Genomic DNA, 18,069 nt, shown 5'->3' on the forward strand with positions numbered 1-18,069 from the left:
AAAATAAGGTCTAAGCAGAACAGCTTGTGTAAGTAATACATTTCAAACAGATCAATGTAACAATATTTTTAGCAGTGTGTGGTGCTTTATACAGGAATGGAACTGCAGAATAAAAAGTACTTGCAAGGTATGACAGCTTCTGGTGTGAGCTCAGGGATTTGTATGGTGTTTAAATGTACAAACAAGTCTCTAGGTGATGATTTCTGACAAATGAAAACAGGCACTTCCCATATCAGATCTTATTGTTAAGCTTATAAAGAACTATTTTTCCCCCAATAGAACTTATCAAAAAGAGGTTTTGAATAGAAAGTGCTGCATGAGAGTTAATCTTTCTTCCATGTAACTCGTGACCTCACACAGCCCTTAGACTGATGGTGACACAGTGAGCATTTCCTGTGAACTGTGAGCAGTGCTGGTCCCACTATTGTTGGGTACTTTTTTGTCTGGGAAAAAACAAACCCTTATTTACTAGAAGCCAGTGTCCTGTTTGTTTGTAGCTGGCTGGGAAATGCCATATTACAAGGGTCTCAGTGGCAGTCATCGCTGCTAACAGAAGCTGTTGTTGTGTTTTGCTTTTTCTCACTGATTTGTATGAGACTTCTGTGTCTGACTTGTGACCTGCTCCAGATTCAGTTCATGGCACACAAATATTAACCTTGTTTATCCAATATGGTTTTCTTCCTCGGTGGTTCCTCAGATCAGCTGTCAGTAGAATGCTAAATAATAATGCTCCACTTACTATTCTTCCCTTTTTCCCTCAAGATGCAGCATCCTTGCTTTCACAAGCCAATGCACAGCAGTCCTATGTAGGAGCTACTACCTGACAAGGCAAGCACATCAGTGGAAAATAAAGGCTGTTCCTTTCTTTTCTTTTAAGCTGGTAATGGGATGCAGCTGCTTTGGCATTCCAGTCCACGTATGAGTCTCAGCAGCCTCCACTAACAGTGTTTGTTACATGATACTGTTCTTGGCCATCTAAAATCAGTCCCAGCCTGGTTACAGCCTGTTCCAGGTGAGCACAGCAGCTCTCAGAGGTTGGGGCATTTTACATTCCTCTGTCAGAGGCTGAGGCAAGGCAGCCATTTGGATGCCAGCCCTCTGTGCAGAGCTGCCACAAAATCTAGTCCAGGCTGGGGTCCGTGCATCTGTTCTGCACATCAGAGGCTGGATGCTGCTGTGCTGCTGGCCTGGCACCTCACCTCAGCCAAGTTTATTTTAAGCATGCGTTACATCTGAGTCCTTGCTGCTAGATGGGGATACTGGAAGGAAGTTCTTGGTGTCAAAATATTCCCTTGACCTCTTCATTTTTGCTCATCATCATCTTGTCCTGGCCTGAGTGCCTTCAAAGCTGTCTTTTGTACTTGAACTACACAACCAAAATAGTACAAAATACAAAAGTACAAAATACAAAAGTACAAAATACTACAGTATTTTAAAGCATGACAGATACACAGAGAAAGGAACCATTAGGCTTGGATGGAACCATTGGTGTTGAATTTCGCCTTCCCTGTCTAGAGCATCCTCTTTTGTTTCAGTGTCTAATACGAAAGCTGTATGCAACTATTGGAATGATGGAAGTCCTGTAGAGTATCAGTATGAGGCAGTAATGCTTTGGGGAACACCTGTGGGGTACATCTTGAAGTCTCACCTCAGGAAGCAGTGTGGCTCGGTGCTCTTTCCTGGAAGTCCCACGGCAGAAGATGGCTGTGAGCTTCAGAGTTTGGCTTCCCAGCAGACATCAGAGCAGATAATAAAGTCTGTATGAAGAGAGTATGCTGTTTGTAGCATGGAACATAGTGCAACTTCTGCTTGATACACACCAGAGGTTTGATTTGGTGGGCAGGCTATGTCTTATCAACAGCTTTAATAGCTAGTTACCCAAATCTTGCTCCTAGATATATTTTCTACCTTTCCTACCCTTGCTGTAACAGTTTTTCTTTTTGGATGCCTGTCTTGTTTGGATGAGCAGTCTGGTGACCATCAAAGAAATATAGGAGGGAATTATGATGCCATCAGTGTAGGTTTTATTTTAGCATTTTTTGTTTAACTTGTGTGTGCAGCAGCTCTCCACCTGGGATTTTTCTCTACCCCTGTTTATTTCCACTTGAGTAAGCTAATGTGACTGTACTGTTTATGTACTCATAAAATCATCCACTAATGGGTGATAACTGTTTTGAGCTCTGCGTAACTTCAGGTAAAGCATACAGTGACTTTTTAAGCTGTTGCCATACTCTTGCTATGTGAGGTTGCAGTAGTCACATGGTACGTAGGAAAAGCAGGATGTGCCCAGGCTGATTGTCCTTACCCACCAGTATACAACTTGACAGAACTGCTCCTGTTACACTTGGAAGTTATTCCTTTACTGTTTATCTGGGAGGAGCACTGAAAGTTCCTCCAAGATGGAATTTTAGGAATTCTTCTATTTTTCTTAGCGTGGGGCTGTTCTTGTATAGATTATCTTGGCCTCTTCTTCTTAAAGATGCACGTTGTGGCTGCTAAAGTTCAATAAATAAATGTGAAGTGGTTCCTCTAAAGGAGGATCTCCAAATTTTACATTCTTGGTTAAGTATCCTTTTCTCCATAAAAGCTTTATTTTGAAATCACTGAGATTCCTGTATTTTCTGCAAGCTGCTTTCAATGCAAGATTTAGGCTTTGATTTATTATAGGTGTTGGGAAGATCACCCTTTTCAATCACTGAAAATAAAACCTTCTCAAGAAAGCACTTCAGTCTCGCTCCTCTGGCTCATAAAAGGAAAGATAAGACTCTAAATGTAACAGAGGTTGGGTAGAAACCCTTCTTTCCTTTCATTTACTGATCTGTAAAATCAAACCAGAACACAGGCCTTTACCTGCTTTTGAGTTATCACATGTGAAGCTGACTTTGAAAGTACTGAAGTCAAAATAATGCTTGCAGTAAAAATCTGTGTTTTTTAATAATCTCAAGACTTTTATATGCCAGCTGGTTGATTGTGTCTGTAAGGCATGCCAAAAGGCCCAATTTGGAAATGTGCAGTTTGTTTATAAACAGGTTTTAATTTAATGCACAAGTAATCATTTCAGAAGGGTTAAGGTGATGTTTCAAGAACGTTTTTTGTTTTGTTTTTAAGATTTCCATCTAGAAGAGGAGCAGCACTGTGGTCTGGAAATGGACAAAGTGTGGCAGTGAGGACGGTCATAGAAGGGTAGAATCATTTGAATTGGAAGGGACCTTTTAAGGCCATTTATTCTAACTGCCCTGCAATGAACAGGGGCGCCTACAGCTCCATCAGCTTGCTCAGAGCCCCCTCCAGCCTGGCCTTGAGTGTTTCCAGGGATGGCGATTCCACCACGTGTCCGGGCAGCCAACCTGTTCCAGTGCTTCACAGTTAACTGTACAAGCCCACATGGTTACATGCTTCTATTGCAGCTCCCTGCTGTACTTGCATTCCTTTTCGTTACAGCTCACAGTCTACATTAAAGCAGGAATAGATCTTTCTTCTCAAAGTCTTTTGACTGAGTTAGTTGTCTCAATGGCTGTTGGAGTATAAAAAAAAAAAAAAAGCCTCTTACTTGCATTCATTTTACTTACATTGATAGTCACTCCCAGTTGGTTAAACTCTTAGCATATACATTTCTTTAAAACAGACTTGCTGCGATGAGTTGTTATTGTTGAATGGAAACCTCTGCTGCGTAACAGCTGCTGAACAGGACAGCCCTGTGGAGGTGAAATGGGAAGAGTGTTTACACATTGTCCTGCAAAAAAAAGTCCTCCACCTTAAATATATCCTAACCTACTTTGCAATAAGTTTTTCATGTCTTGAGCTAAATGCTTGTACTTTGCTATCATTAATTATGTTTGGAAAGCCAACTTCTGTGTGCCAGTGTGGATGTGCATAAGTGGCAGCATCCTGGAGCCAGCAGTGTACCAGTTACACAGACCCTGCCTCTGCTGGTGCACTTGGGAAGGCTGTTGAGCTGAGTGAGGTTGAGGATGCTGAGATCACAGGGAGATGGAGGTTTCCTCTTTACATTGCTGACTTGCACCTGTGCTTAGGATAGCACTTGTAAAAGAAGCTAAAAGAAGTTGGGTGGTGGGACTGCAGGTCAGGATCTGGAGGAGCAGTGCTGAGAACCATGGCTCATAGTGGAGGTGGTCCTGTCCCTTCATCATTATCTTGCCCCTCCATTGCTTTCTGTCTGTTACATCCATCTCTCCCCTGAACTGGGGGTGCAGAACTGAACACAGCACTCCAGCTGCAGCCTCAACAGCCCTGAGGGAAAGGATTCCTTTCCTTGATCTGTGGTGATACTTGGCCTGATGTGACCAAGGTGCCACCTATACCAACACAGATTGTATCTCTTAGAGACCTGAAACCTGCTACAAAAGAAGGCAAACTGTTTGGTGGCTGCCATGTGGGGGACTATTGGTCTCAGGTGCAGCCTCCAGCTGCCTTCAGGTGGGGGTGACAGTCAAATCAGACTCTTTCTCCATTCCCCGTGGGCAGGGTAGGGTGCTCATAGGTATGTTTGGTGCAAAAGCACATGTCAGGCAGGCTTGGAACATGCAAATCTCTTCCCTTAACTCTGAGCCCGTGTAGGCATTGCTTGTGAGTAGGCCAAAGCTGAGTTAAATCATATAGGCCTTGGCCTCAGACCAGATTTTGAATCCTGATGGTGAAATTGTTTTGTTTTTGTTTTGTTCTGGTAGCTTGTGGGCAAAGAAAAATGGTTTATTTTCCTGTAACGTAATTACTGTATTACCACAGCCTTGGGAAAACTTGACTTAACTAATGGGAGAAGTCAGCATCACTGGTCAGGATTTGATGACACTTTAAATAACATGTGATTAGCCTTCCAAATTTACAGCCTGGGCTATTCTGGGCAGGGATTGGTATAATCCTGCCTGCTGAGGGATGGCTCAGCACAACGATAGCACGAGGTGCAGGTTGATCTCTCTAGTGAAGGTTGCACGCTGCTACACTCAGCAGCAGAAGACACTGAGGTTTTTGGTCCTGGCATTCGATTGCTAGCAACTGATCGTTTTGTTTGTAATGCTGTGCTAAAGAGGATGTCGGAGGGGCTACGTGGCCTGTGCCGATAAAGTGAGATGGGGACAGACGTCAGAGGAGCAGTGCAGCTCTTCTGGACCAGCCTGCCATCTGCAGGCCACAGCTTGCCACGCTGGAGAGGTGAAAAGCAGCGCTGTGGGGTCTTCTTTTCTTGCCAGTTAAATGCTGTCCATCATCCTCAGCCCATTAAATCGTTAATAACTTTACAGCAGTGGTCTTAGATGTTCAGCGCTGCTGCAATGTTCAGCTACTGTTGAAGTTCAGCTAAAGTGTGATTTTTTGGACTGTGGTAATTATGGTAGATTAGCGATTACACTGTTAGATCCCTCTTTTTTATGATTATTTCAGTAGCTTAAATATATTATGTTGTATTAAATGTGTGTGATGTGTGACCCGTGCTTTTCCCATCACTAAGAAATCTTAACTGAGTCGTGCATTTGGGAACAAAATGCCAGTCAACGAATGATCAGTTCACAGTTTTCAAAGGCGTAATAAGATTCCCTGTATGAAGTTTGGTGTGTGCCACATAACCTTGAAATCCTTTTTGTCTCTGTTGTAGGTCTTCCCGAGCAGTACTACAGCCTGACTTGGTTCCTCAGCCCAATCCTGGGCTTGATCTTCACTCCGCTGATAGGATCAGCCAGTGACCGCTGCACTCTGAGCTGGGGCCGCCGGCGGCCTTTCATCCTCGCCCTCTGCATCGGTGTCCTCTTTGGAGTTGCACTTTTCCTTAACGGCTCCGTTATAGGTAAACAAAGAGGAAATCCTAGACTCATCTGCATGCACCTCCTGGTAACGCATCTGCACGGCGATTTTTCTTTAAGAAGTGAATATTACAACGAGCAGCCGAATCGCTTCGGGGTCGTGTTAAAATCTTTACCCATCTTCGCAGCACCGCACTGGAGCTCTCTCCCCTTTAAACGCTTGCTACTTTCATTCAGAAGTTACAGTGTGAAGCATTGTGCTGTAACTGTTGATACCGTGTTACTCATACAATGGTTTCCAGCATAATGTTTGCAGTCGCTGAGACGAATTTCGTTGATCCTTGACATGGGAAAATCATAGCAACCTGTTCACAGGGAAATGTTTCCTGTTGTGATCCGTTTTCCCTTTAATGCATATCTGGCAACACATCCTGTTTCCAGCATTATTTCAAAAATTATCTTTTCACTTTTTCTTGTGCTTTTCTTAGACCCGGTATTGAAAAAGTCCAGAACACAGTTAATATTTGTTTATCAAAAACGATGTGGGAAAATAATTTTTCCTGAGCCCCCATCAAAGCTGGTAAAAATAGTTTTCCCGTGAGCAGGGTTTACTACAGAGCCTAATCTACGATCTAAGACTCTTTGTAAATGTAAGAGAGGTGACAGCGAGTACCTCTGGGGAAATGTTCACATCACGATGCGAATGAAAGGAACTTAGCACCTAATAATATCCTCTTGGCTCTCTGTTTTTGGGAAAGCTACAGCTCTATTGTGAGAGCAGTGTACTAGTTGAGGAAATGAGTGGAACATTACCTTAGCTCAGCACGTTAGTTTTCAAAGCAGAGTTGGGATGACGTTGGGTGGTCTTTTGCAGCCTGTTCCGTGCTAGAAGATTTGATGCTGACATTCAACTCCTAGCAGCCACCTAGTCTTGAATGTAGAGCAGCTGCATGATGGAACAATGTTAGTCTAACAGAAACGGTGGCCAGTATCACTTTTCAGAGAGGAAAGTCAGTGCATGCTATACACGTCCCGGGAGTACAGCTAAGTATAGATCTAGTCAGTGGTAGTTGTCTCCGCTGCACTGTTGAGCTTTGCAACAAATTGAAAGCACTGACACTTGTTGGTGTTTCCAGCTGTAACATTCAGCCCAGTGCGGAACACAAAGAAACTTCTCCAGCGTTCTGAGGATGTGAGACAATGAGGATTGGATATGCAGGAGTCATAGCAGTTGAGATTTAGGTGGGTTTTGGTAGCTTAGCCAGTTCGTCTCTTTCCACAGTCATTTTCATCAGCTACACTAATGATTTTTATCAGTCTTGCATGTCTAACAATTAAATCTCTGATTCATTTAATTCATACTTTTGTCTGTGATTGGTTTCATGAAAAATTCAGCAGTGTACTACTGCTGCCTTTCTGCTCTGTAGACAAAAAGTGCTTCATCCCGTGCCATCAACAGAAGCTGACTGACACCTTTTGCAGTGAGCTATAAATACCTTTGTGTTGCTTTACCCTTAAATGTTCTGCATATAAAAGCAGTCTAGAAAGTAGGAACACTTAAGAAAAGCAAAGGAAAAGCAAAGACAGAGGTGAGGAGATTAAATTCCAATTAATCCTGTTGCACTGCAACCATTATGTGCTAGGAACTGTGTCAGGTTTGTTGCCAGCCATGCATTTACCTGTTTTTGTAATTAATAGATGAAGTTTGTCATTTTGCTCTTGGATGCTCTCCTCTTCCGTGGTGGCTTGTCAATAAAACAGCCTTCAGCATATGGAGGAAACTACAGAAGGGATGGGAATTGATACCTAATGCTAGCAAAGCTTTTAAGAGAGACTTTCAAAATGGCATTTTGAAAAATAAACATCAGCTTTAAAAATGCAAAAACCCAATCTTTTGTTCCAGAGCTTCCATAAAGTCGTGCCAGAGAATCGAAATTGTCATTTTATCCTGCAAAGGGATGTTTCCCATAGGTGCATTGGCCACCTTTTTTTCTTGAGGAGATTAACCTTGTCCTTGGTAGTTCTTGATTTTAGACTCAGGTGCTCAGATTGCTCGTGTGTTTCTGCTCAGGTCTGGCTATTGGCGATGTCCCGGACAAGCAGCCCATCGGTATCGTCCTCACAGTGCTTGGTGTTGTGGTGTTGGACTTCTGTGCTGATGCAACAGAAGGGCCCATTCGGGCGTACCTGTTGGATGTGGTGGACAGTGAGGAGCAAGATATGGCCCTGAACATCCACGCCTTTTCAGCTGGTATGTAGTCAGCCAATGTGTTGCTGGTAGCTGTCATCTCTTCCCGAGGACCAGCTTGTGACTGAGTTGAGTTCTCACTGCTTATCTTCCATTTTTTCAGCAGCCTGGTAGCCTTGTATGATGTCATCGCTGGGTAGATGGGAGAGAGCAGTGGCTGTCATCTTCCTTGAATTCAGCAAGGCGTTTGACACTGTCTCCCACAACATCCTTGTTAGGAAATGCACCTCACTGTCTACTCATCTATATTTTCTGTGTGATAGAGGAGCGGATGGTGAGGTGAACTGAGAACTGGCTGACTGACAGAGCTCAGGGTTTTTATCAGCATTGCAGAATCTGCTTGGAGGCGTGTAACTAGCAGTGTTCCCCAGGAGTCAGTGCTGGTTCTGGCCTTGTTCAGCATCTTCATTGCCCGGGTGAAGGGATGGAGGAGTGGCTGACACACCAGATGGCTGTGCTGCCCTTCAGTGGGACCTGGACAGGCTGGAGAGCTGGGCAGGGAGGAACTAAATGAGGTTTAACAAGAGCAAGTGTAGAATCTTGCACCTTGGGAGGAGTAACTGCATGCATCAGTGCAGGTTAGGGGATGACCTGCTGGAGAGGAGCTCTGAGGAGAAGGACCTGGGCGTCTTTGTGGGCAACAGGTTGGCCACGAGCCAGCAGAGTACCCTTGTGGACAAGAAGGCCACTGGTTTCTTGAGGTACGTTAAAAAAAGCATAGCCAGCACGTCAAGGGAGGTTATCCTTCCCCTCTCCTCTACCCTAAGGAGGCCACATTTAGACTACTGTGTCCGGTTCTGGACTCCCCTGATCAGAAAAGACAGGGATCTCCTAGGAGGAGTCCAGCAGATGGCTACAGAGTTGATAAACAGTCTGGAGCATCTGCCTTATGAGGAAAGTAACCTGGGTCTGTTCAACCTGGGGAAAAGAAGATTGAGAGGGGATCTGATAAATGTTTATAAATATCCAGAGGGAGATGGGAGGCAAATGGATGGGGCCAGGCTCTTCTCTGTGGTGTGTAACAATAGGACAAGGAGTAATGGCCTAAAATGAGTATGCAGGAAATTCTGTTTTAACAGGAGTAAGAACATCTTTACAGTAAGGGTGATGGAGCACTGGAACAGGTTGAACAGAGAGGTTGTGGAGTCTCCTTCTATGGAGATGTTCAGGTCCTGTCTGGACCCCTACCTGTGCAACCTATTGTAAGGTACCTGCTTTAGCAGCCGAGTTGGATTAAATGTTCTCTTGAGGTCCCTTCCAACCCCTGTGGTTCTGTGAAAATGGGATAGTCCCTACCCTGAAGTTTATGCTGACAAAACCAAGTCGTGGGAAACTAGAGCAAATTCAGGTGGTGTCTGTTGTTAATCTTGATTCCTTCATGTCGGAGGAGAGAGTAACAGCTGTGTAGCCTAAAAGAGAATCTATCTTACTACATCTGTAAAGTGAAAATAGGTTTAAACTCATGTACTATACTTGTTAATGGGCCTTGTATACCTAGAAATGAGAATTAAGACAGTAACCTACAGGCCACTGAGTTACTGTTGCACCTTTCATTAGCCGTATGTGCTCATTGGTTGGGATTGTTCAGTATGGGATTGTTCAGCCTGGAGAAGAGGAGGCTCTGGGGTGACCATGTTGCTCTCTACAACTCCCTGAAAGGAAGTCATGGTGAGATGGGATCAGTCTCTTCTAAAGTGTAACTAGCAGTAGGATGAGAGGGAATGGTCTCAAGTTATGTCACAGGAGATTCAGGTTGGATGTTAGGAAAAATTTCTTCACTGGAAGGGTGGTCAGGTGCTGGAATGGGCTGCCCAGGGAGGTGGTGGAGTCACCATCCCTGGAGGTGTTCAAGAAACGTTTAGATGTTGTACTAAGGACGTGATTCAGAGATGAAATATTGGTGGTAGGTGGACAGTTGGACTGGATGGTCTTGGAGGTCTTTTCCAACCTTGGTGATTCTATGATTCAGAGACATCAGTCTGAAGACATCTTCTGTATTCACAGTCCTGCCTATATTTCACCAAACATACACACTTCATACATACTTCACGTCCTTTGAGAATAAGGGAACAGATGCCTGTCTCTCATGCAGAAGCAGCTGTACGGCCTCAAAGAAAACAGAGCTTTGCACAAAAGCATCTTATTTTCTCTTCTGTATCTTAATGGATGCATGAAAACCCTGAGGGCACAGGACATCAGAAATTAGTCCTGTAACTCCCACCCACGTGGTCCTGAGTATGTCAGCGTGTCACAAAGAAGATGTACTACTGAAGAATTAAACTAATCTGTCATTTTCTTAACTTTTGAAACCAAAATCGAAGAAACTTTCATTTAAAGTTTGTTAAGGCTATCTGGTATAAGCAGCTCGTTTGTCCTGTGGAACGTGCTTTTTTTGGCGACCTGAGGTTATTGCTTATTGACAAAATCCCTTTCTCTCTTCCACAGGTCTTGGAGGAGCAATCGGTTATATGTTAGGAGGACTGGACTGGACACAGACCTTCTTGGGTGGTATTTTCAAGTCTCAAGAGCAAGTCCTTTTCTTCTTTGCAGCCATTATTTTCTCTGTATCTGTTGCTCTCCACCTTTTTAGCATTGAAGAAGAGCAATATAACCCTCAGCAGGACAGGATTGATGAGGAAGGAGACACACTTTCTAGTGTCAAATTCAGTGGTAGTCTGCCCCCCCTGAATCGACTGAATGTAATTAGTGAGGAGGAGCCGTATGGAGCCTCTATGTTCCACGACGAGGTTCAGTCAGAGCACGATCTCAATATGGAGTTCCTTGAGGTGAACATTGTAAGAAGCAAGAGTGACTCTGTTCTGCACATGCCTGATGCTACGCTGGAAATTGAGTCAGAGCTGCTTTTCCTTCACGACATCGAACCCTCCATTTTTCAGGACGCTTCCTATCCAAACACTCCCCACAACACCAGCCAAGAGATCATGAAGTCCAAACTCAACCACCTGTCTGCTTTCCTCAGGGACGATGAAAAAGAGGAGGAAATGTTGCTTGATAATCGCTTAAATGAAGACAAAGTCCCAAATATGAACGGCTCCCTACCAAAAGAGTTCCTCAATGGACACGCCGCCATAGGCATGAAGCAGTCTAGTACTTCAAACTCCATGCGGAGGCGGAGGCACATGTTCTACCGGCAGCCATCGTACACCTTCTCATACTATGGCAAGATAGGCTCTCACCGCTATCGCTTCCGTCGGGCCAATGCCATTGTGTTGATAAAGTCCTCCCGCAGCATGAATGACATCTACGACATGCAGAAGCGGCAGCGGCAGAGGTACAGACACAGGAATCAGAGCGGCACAACAAACTCGAGCGGAGACACAGAGAGCGAAGAGGGGGAGACTGAAACGACCGTCAGGCTCTTGTGGTTGTCAATGCTGAAGATGCCAAAGGAGCTGCTGAGATTGTGTGTTTGTCACCTCTTAACTTGGTTTTCGATCATTGCTGAAGCCGTGTTCTATACAGATTTCATGGGCCAGGTCATCTTTCAGGGTGATCCAAAGGTAAGAGGACAGTTACCTTTATCAAACCAGCTTCCAGCTATTCATTGCTGGGGTGTGCTCATGAGAAGAAAGTGGCTTTGCATTTGTGTTTGTTGCAGGCGCCTTCTAACTCCACTGAGTTACACGCCTATAATGCTGGAGTTCAGATGGGATGCTGGGGACTGGTAATCTATGCTGCTACTGCTGCTGTGTGTTCGGGTAAGAGACTGCACAAGGCAGTGGAACGCACCTCATAAATGGATTGCAAGGTCACAACAGTTTTGCTTCAGTTAGCATCTGCCTCCTTGTTTGGGTGAAGGATATTCTGGAAAAGCATTTCAGGTGGTCATAAGCAGAGAGATTCCTTTCAGAATCAGTAATTAAAAAACCCTTCAAATGTAGAGGGGTAAATATGAAAAGATTGCTTAAGTGGCATAGAGCACAAGACGGTATCAGAGGGCGTTGAATTGCATCTAATTAAGCATTAAGAAACTGTAATTTTGCTTGTTGGAAGATTCAAGCGTAAGCAAAGACTTTCATCACAGTGAAAATTCAGTATTTCTGAAAATCTCTTTCTTGCTCTCCAGTTTATGCTTGGAGGCTCTGAAATTGAAAACTCGTGACAGACTTAAATTCTGCCTTTGGCAGGACGTGTGCAGGCACATCTGCACAGATCAGTATCGTGGGGATTGCCTCTTTGTTGAGAAATGCCAAATCTAAGTTCAGGCAGCTCCTGCCTGAACACAGACTGAGATGTGGCTGTATACTTCAGTTACCTGATCGTTTAATGTAGCAGAAAGTTTGAGTTGGCAACAGCTGCACTCAGAGTACAACTGCACTGATGGAGTTCAGTAAGAAGGTAAAGTTAGTGAATGGATTCCCTGTGGATGGGCCACGTTGAGTTTCAGGTTGTTGGGTTTCAAGTTATTGAGTTCTTTCACAGACTTGTAGCAGGGCTTTAGGCCAATCCCTGAGCTCGCTGGCTGCCTTCTGTGAAGTGGCACTAAGTCCTTTTCTCAGTGAGGGATGAGCTAAGGTGCTAAGAATTGCCATATACACAGGGAGCATCCAAATCCTAAACAGTATATCAAGCTGTCACTGCCACATCAATCGTAGAATATCCCAGATTGGAAAGGGACCCACAGGGACCACTGATCCAACTCCTGGCTCCACATAGGGTTTGAATTTTGAGCGGTTTTAAGGTGGTATTTGTTTTGTTCTTGATTTTTGCAGCCTTGTTACAGAAATACTTGGACAACTATGACCTTAGTATAAAAGTGATCTACATCCTGGGCACGCTGGGTTTCTCCCTTGGCACTGCAGTGATGGCTATATTCCCCAACGTGTACGTCACCATGATAATGATCAGCACTATGGGAATAGTTTCTATGAGCATCTCCTACTGCCCCTACGCACTTCTGGGACAATACCACGATATTAAAGAGGTACATGAAATACTTTGATTAAAGCAAAGGAACAAGCACTTTTCTGAAGACCGAAGTGACAGAGGGGTTTTAATATAACCAGAAACCTGTTTGTAGCACAGGTTTGTCCTTGAGAGTTGCTACTTAACTCAGATGGAGTTGGCATGAAGCTCTCTGTAGGGTTTTCTCAAAATTGCTTTATCCTGTGCTGAGGTGTAAGAGGATTTGATGGATTCTTGGCAGTCTTAGGTCTTGAAGTGAGACTGGAAATGCAGCTATGGATGTGGGGAGATGTAATGTCCTCGTTTTCGCTGGAACTGAGGACAGCTTTGCTTTGCAGATTTTAGCACTGTTACATTTGGATTGCAAACCACATGAGGATTGTATATTTTAACACGTTTCTGTGCTCATCTCAGGAGTACTTTTTGCCAACAGTCTCATGTATATTTCTTACAAAAACTAATCTGAGAGTGAAATTCATGCTAGGAGTGTCCCAGTAAATATCTGCTTCAGTGTAAGGTGAGATAAGGAGGCTGTTGCTTTGGACATGTGTAGCACGGTGCATAAGGATGGCATAAAGTTGATCGTGGCTGAGACATTCAGGGAATATCCCAGTGTTGAGATATGAGGTTTTCTTCTTTTTTTTTTTTTTACCTCCTAATATATACTTATTGTCTTTTCCAGTACATTCACCACAGCCCTGGGAACTCAAAGCGAGGATTTGGCATAGACTGTGCTATTCTGTCCTGCCAGGTTTACATCTCCCAGATCCTTGTGGCCTCTGCCCTTGGTAGTGTGGTGGACGCGGTTGGCACAGTCAGAGTCATTCCCATGGTGGCTTCGGTGGGATCTTTCCTGGGGTTTTTGACAGCTACCTTCTTGGTGATCTATCCCGAAGTCAACGAAGAGCCAAAAGAAGAACACAAAGGTCTGGGTCCTCCAGAGACAGCCGAGGGCAACAGCACGAGTGCAGAAAAGCCGACTGTCCTGAAGCTCACACGCAAAGGAACCACCGCATCGGAGCTGGAGTGCGAGTCAGCTGTGTGAGGTCACCACTGGTGTTCACCCACATTCCAGGGAGTGCAGGTGCAGGATCAGGAACTTTTTTTTTTCTTTTTTCTTTTTTTCCAGGAAAACAGATGAGGATCTTCACTACTTGTAGCTAAAATTGCAGAAGAAAAGAGCAGTTTCATGCAAAAATGTAGATGAGGTTCTGTAGTCCTTAACGTAGATTTGAACAGGTAGCTGTGATGCTAATTGCTTTCTCTACAACTTAGAAATGTCATTTCTGAACACTTTTCTATTACCAATGCATTTAGATTTCAAATAACTTTTATTAATCTGCATGAGACTCACAGTGTATACAATTAGCAGTTAGAAAAATTAAGTTTTTGGCTGTTTCTGAACTAACTGAAAATGGAAGCTATCTTGACTTACAGTCTCTTGCTGTTCATTTGTCTGGACATTTCCCATTTCACTAGTGCAGTAGATGAATGAAATGCTTAAGACACCAAGATCAGTTCTTTTCATAAGCATATTATTGGTCTGACAGCTGCAGTTCTTGAACGTTAATTTGAGACGTTGTATTTTTGTTAGTGCAATTACTACAGAATTGTTTTATTTTCAAGAGAAAAAAAAAAAGCAATTACTGCAGTTTCTGAGAAACTGCTGTGAATCCTTTCAGTCGTACTGTTCAACAGCTACTCCCAAATCTGCTGCTTGTAGGTGACGCTGAGTGCATGATGTGAACCATAGGTGGAGGGGGCAGCAGCAGCAGCTGGGAGAGGTGATCAGCACTCACACAGGTTTCTTATCACGAGTGCTGAATTTGATGAATGTCATTGGAATGCGCTGTGACAATTTTTAGCTGGGAGGTTTGTGTACTGGTGAGCTCTGTGGTTTTCTCGTTGGCATTTCAAATTCATCATCTCTGGATGAAGCTGCCGTGCAGGGGAGTGTCCCTGGGGTCAGCTTTGTGGGATGGGTGTGCAAATTCTCATTTGGGGGAGGGAAGTCATTGCTTACTTGCACTTTTTTGCTCCTTCAACCTCCAGGCTGGGAACGCAGCAGCTTGGGTAAAGGCACAGAGTCAGTACAAGGTGAACTGAAGGCCTACCTCCGTAACTTTATGGCATAGTCTGGCTGTATAAAAGATTTGTGTCAGAAACAGGTTTTAGGCCTTAAAATCCAACCCACTTGCATGTGTTGCTGTTCCAGTCCCTGTCTTGGAGGAGTTGTAGGCTGGGGCTCTTCTGAGCTGCACTACCAATTTCGTCAGCACAACCTCCGTGCCCCCTTCCTTGATTCAGAACATAGCTGCAGTGCAAAGACATTTTCTGTGAAGAGCTTAGAAGAGCTGTGCTAACCCGATTTACAGTTTTATTCGGATTGCTGGCAGGGCCCCGGTCCACGGGCAGACAAAGCTCAGAGACCCAGCAGCCACTTAAGGCAACTTCAGAAACTGAACTTCCATCTGTCGTCTTCTAAGGAGCGTTGGTGATGCTGGTTCCTCGTTTGGGCGTGGAGCTCCGGGCCGCAGTCAGTCCATGTGCTGTACACAGACAAGTCACAGCTCACCCTGAGATTTCTGCTGCCTCAAACTTCTGATACTACAGTACTTTAAACCGCACGTGTAAATCATGCTGCAGTACAGTCACTCAAAGAAAAAACACACATTTCCAAATGGAAAGTCAGTTTCTAATAAATTACTTGAATCGTGGATGTATTTAAGAAACGTTTTGGTGTATTTGAAGTGGACGTGCAGTTTCGGCTGGCATCGCTGGCCAATTCCTGGCGGCGTACGTGTGCTGTGAGCTGAAGGCTGTCAGTCAGTGCCATGTCCTCTGCTGCCAAGGGTGACAGTGTTGTGTTTAGGCTGGTGGAATTCCGAGCACTAAAGTACATGGAATCGCATGGGACTTCTTTTCTTTTTATTTTTTTCCACGTTGTCTCCAAAAAGTCTTTTTTCTTTAAGGTGAATATTATTTTTATTTAGAACACATACTGTGAACTGTGTTCTGACAGGGGAGCAGTACTACTGAAGAATATGAGACCTTACTGAAGAAAGCAGTTGTGAGAAGTGCTTTAACTGAACTTCTGCCGTGAATTTTATCATCTCAGTTACATTTAATATATTCTGGTGATAGTTCATATATGTATATGAGATGTGTGTTGTATTTCACCCTATAACTGGCATTCGTGTAAAATACATACTGAGTTAGACATTTTAAAGTGGCTTTACTATTTTATTTTTAAATTCTTGAAGGCTCTGCTTTTGTTTAAGTGAACACTGTTAAGTACTCCTGGTATGAACCTTCTTTCTTGCAAGGTTCTCCTACACTTCTTAGAGCTCTTCTGGTCGCTGCCAGCCTTACCTGTGTCCCCACCACTCACGTGGTCCAGTGATGGTGAATGTAGCTTTGAACCACCATTGCTCTGCATAGCACCTTTGTAAACCAAGGTTTCCTTCACAGCACAGTTGAGCTCCCCAAGGTCCAACTGCAGGGAGGGAGGAGATGCTGAAAGCTCCCTCTTGCAGACCGAAGTTGCGTGCATGTATTTAGCTTTCTGTGTCACAGCAAGCAGTGAGGAAGGAGAATGACATTTCAAACCCAGAGAGTTTCAGTCAAAGGCAGTGCAGGTCCAGTTTATCCCAGCCTCATTTCTAGGAACTGGCATTAAAATGCAGATATTTATCCGGGATTGTTTAGTGTGTTTGTAACACATAAATACGCACACTGCTTTGTAGCAGGAAGCTCTATTTCACTGCCCTGTAAAATCGGAGGAAATAATTACCCATTGTAAACACACCAAAGTACTTGTAGCATTGCCAGAAGAATTAACTTCAGGCAGCCCCTGCAGAAGCGTCTCCTCCTGTCCCTCAGCCAGGCTGTGAAAGCACCACGCTCACTTCCCCAGGATCGTTTCCGACATCGGTCCACAGAACTCTTTCTCTTCAGTGTGAGAACTTTCCTTCTCAGCATCACGTGGGCACTCATTTATTTCTAAATGTGCCCCTCACCTTTCCATACAGAACCTTTGTTTTTCGTTTGGGGTGTTTTTTTTTTGGTCACAAAGTATAAATTTGTACGATTTTACATCTTTGTTGCAGAAGTGAGAGTTGAAGGGGCTTTATTTAATTCCTGATGATAGCAGGCACCCTTGTTGCTTGCCACTATGACTGCACAGTCCAACTTACCCTGCGTGCTCCATCTCATAGGACCTTCACTGCAGTAGGTTTGTGGTTTGGTGGTTTCATTCCGACTTGCTCTATACTGTAAACAATTTTCATGCATTTTGCTGCAGTCTTGGGTGGCATGCAATGCCTTTACATGAGGCAGAAAGAGCTCAGATTGCTGAGTGCTTCCCTAGCACCGTGCTGTTGGTAAGCTGCACGTCCTGAACTATTCCACGTGAAAGCAGAGCAGCGTAGCGAGGATTGTGCACCGTTCGGTCATCACAAGAATCTCACTGGACTCGAGCTGGAAATTACAGAGTCCAGAAGCAATAATTTCTTAGGAATTTTTCCCTTCCTGGTGGTTAGATGACTTTCAGAGAGATTTGTGACCCAAACAGCCTTTTCATAATACGAATCTCGTTGCTGGCTTAGCGCTGGCAGTAAGCAGTTAGAAAGACATGGGTTGTTCATCATCAGGAGGGAGGAAGCCAGTAAATCCAGCAGAGGTTAGTGCTCCTTGAAACACAGTGTGTCCTTTTCCCCTTTCATTTGGAGCCCTTCCCTGCAGTTTGAAATAAATAATCCCTGCTCCAAAGGGAGCTGGCGTTTACCCTCCCAGCTTCACCAGTGCAACTGCAGAGCCCACGGTGAGCGGGGCTGAGCCTTCCTCATCCCTGTCCCATCTCCTCCAATCCCCTGAGCACTTGAATGACAACAGCACCAGTAATGACTATTGCCAGATACCTCAGTAAAACCTCAGTTCCGTTGTCAGAAAAGCATTATTCCACCCCGTGCTGAGCTTGGCCTTCATCACCCTTATCACCATCACGGAAGGCAGAATTTTCACAGCTCTGGTGCATCTCCTCACAACAACATGGGTTGAGAGTAACAACAACTTGCCAATAAAGGTGGAGAAAGTTGCAGTTGATTCCTGGGGAAGATTCCCCTGTGCTGGGCAGGCAGGCAC

The 18,069-nt window shown here is 44.4% G+C and overlaps 1 protein-coding gene across 4 annotated transcripts in view; it reads left to right on the forward strand.

Annotated features, from left to right (window-relative positions):
* SLC45A4 (solute carrier family 45 member 4) overlaps positions 1-17,300 on the forward strand; it is a 57,246-nt gene extending 39,946 nt beyond the window's left edge. For 3 of the 4 annotated variants that reach the window (XM_065753638.1, XM_065753639.1, XM_065753637.1), the window contains 6 exons: positions 5,609-5,797; positions 7,825-8,004; positions 10,447-11,522; positions 11,621-11,720; positions 12,735-12,946; positions 13,610-15,710. In XM_065753638.1, the coding sequence (XP_065609710.1) occupies positions 5,609-5,797; positions 7,825-8,004; positions 10,447-11,522; positions 11,621-11,720; positions 12,735-12,946; positions 13,610-13,972 (2,120 nt within the window). In that variant the 3' untranslated portion in view covers positions 13,973-15,710. Of the gene's footprint in view, positions 1-5,608; positions 5,798-7,824; positions 8,005-10,446; positions 11,523-11,620; positions 11,721-12,734; positions 12,947-13,609; positions 15,711-15,920 lie in introns of those variants that run through there. The other variant, XM_065753640.1, reaches the window with a different exon arrangement.
* The last annotated feature ends 769 nt before the right edge of the window (positions 17,301-18,069 follow it).

This window comes from Cyrtonyx montezumae, unplaced genomic scaffold (assembly GCF_038088225.1).
Source record: "Cyrtonyx montezumae isolate F1298 unplaced genomic scaffold, pur_monq_1.0 scaffold_8, whole genome shotgun sequence".
NCBI classification, from domain to species: domain Eukaryota; kingdom Metazoa; phylum Chordata; class Aves; order Galliformes; family Odontophoridae; genus Cyrtonyx; species Cyrtonyx montezumae.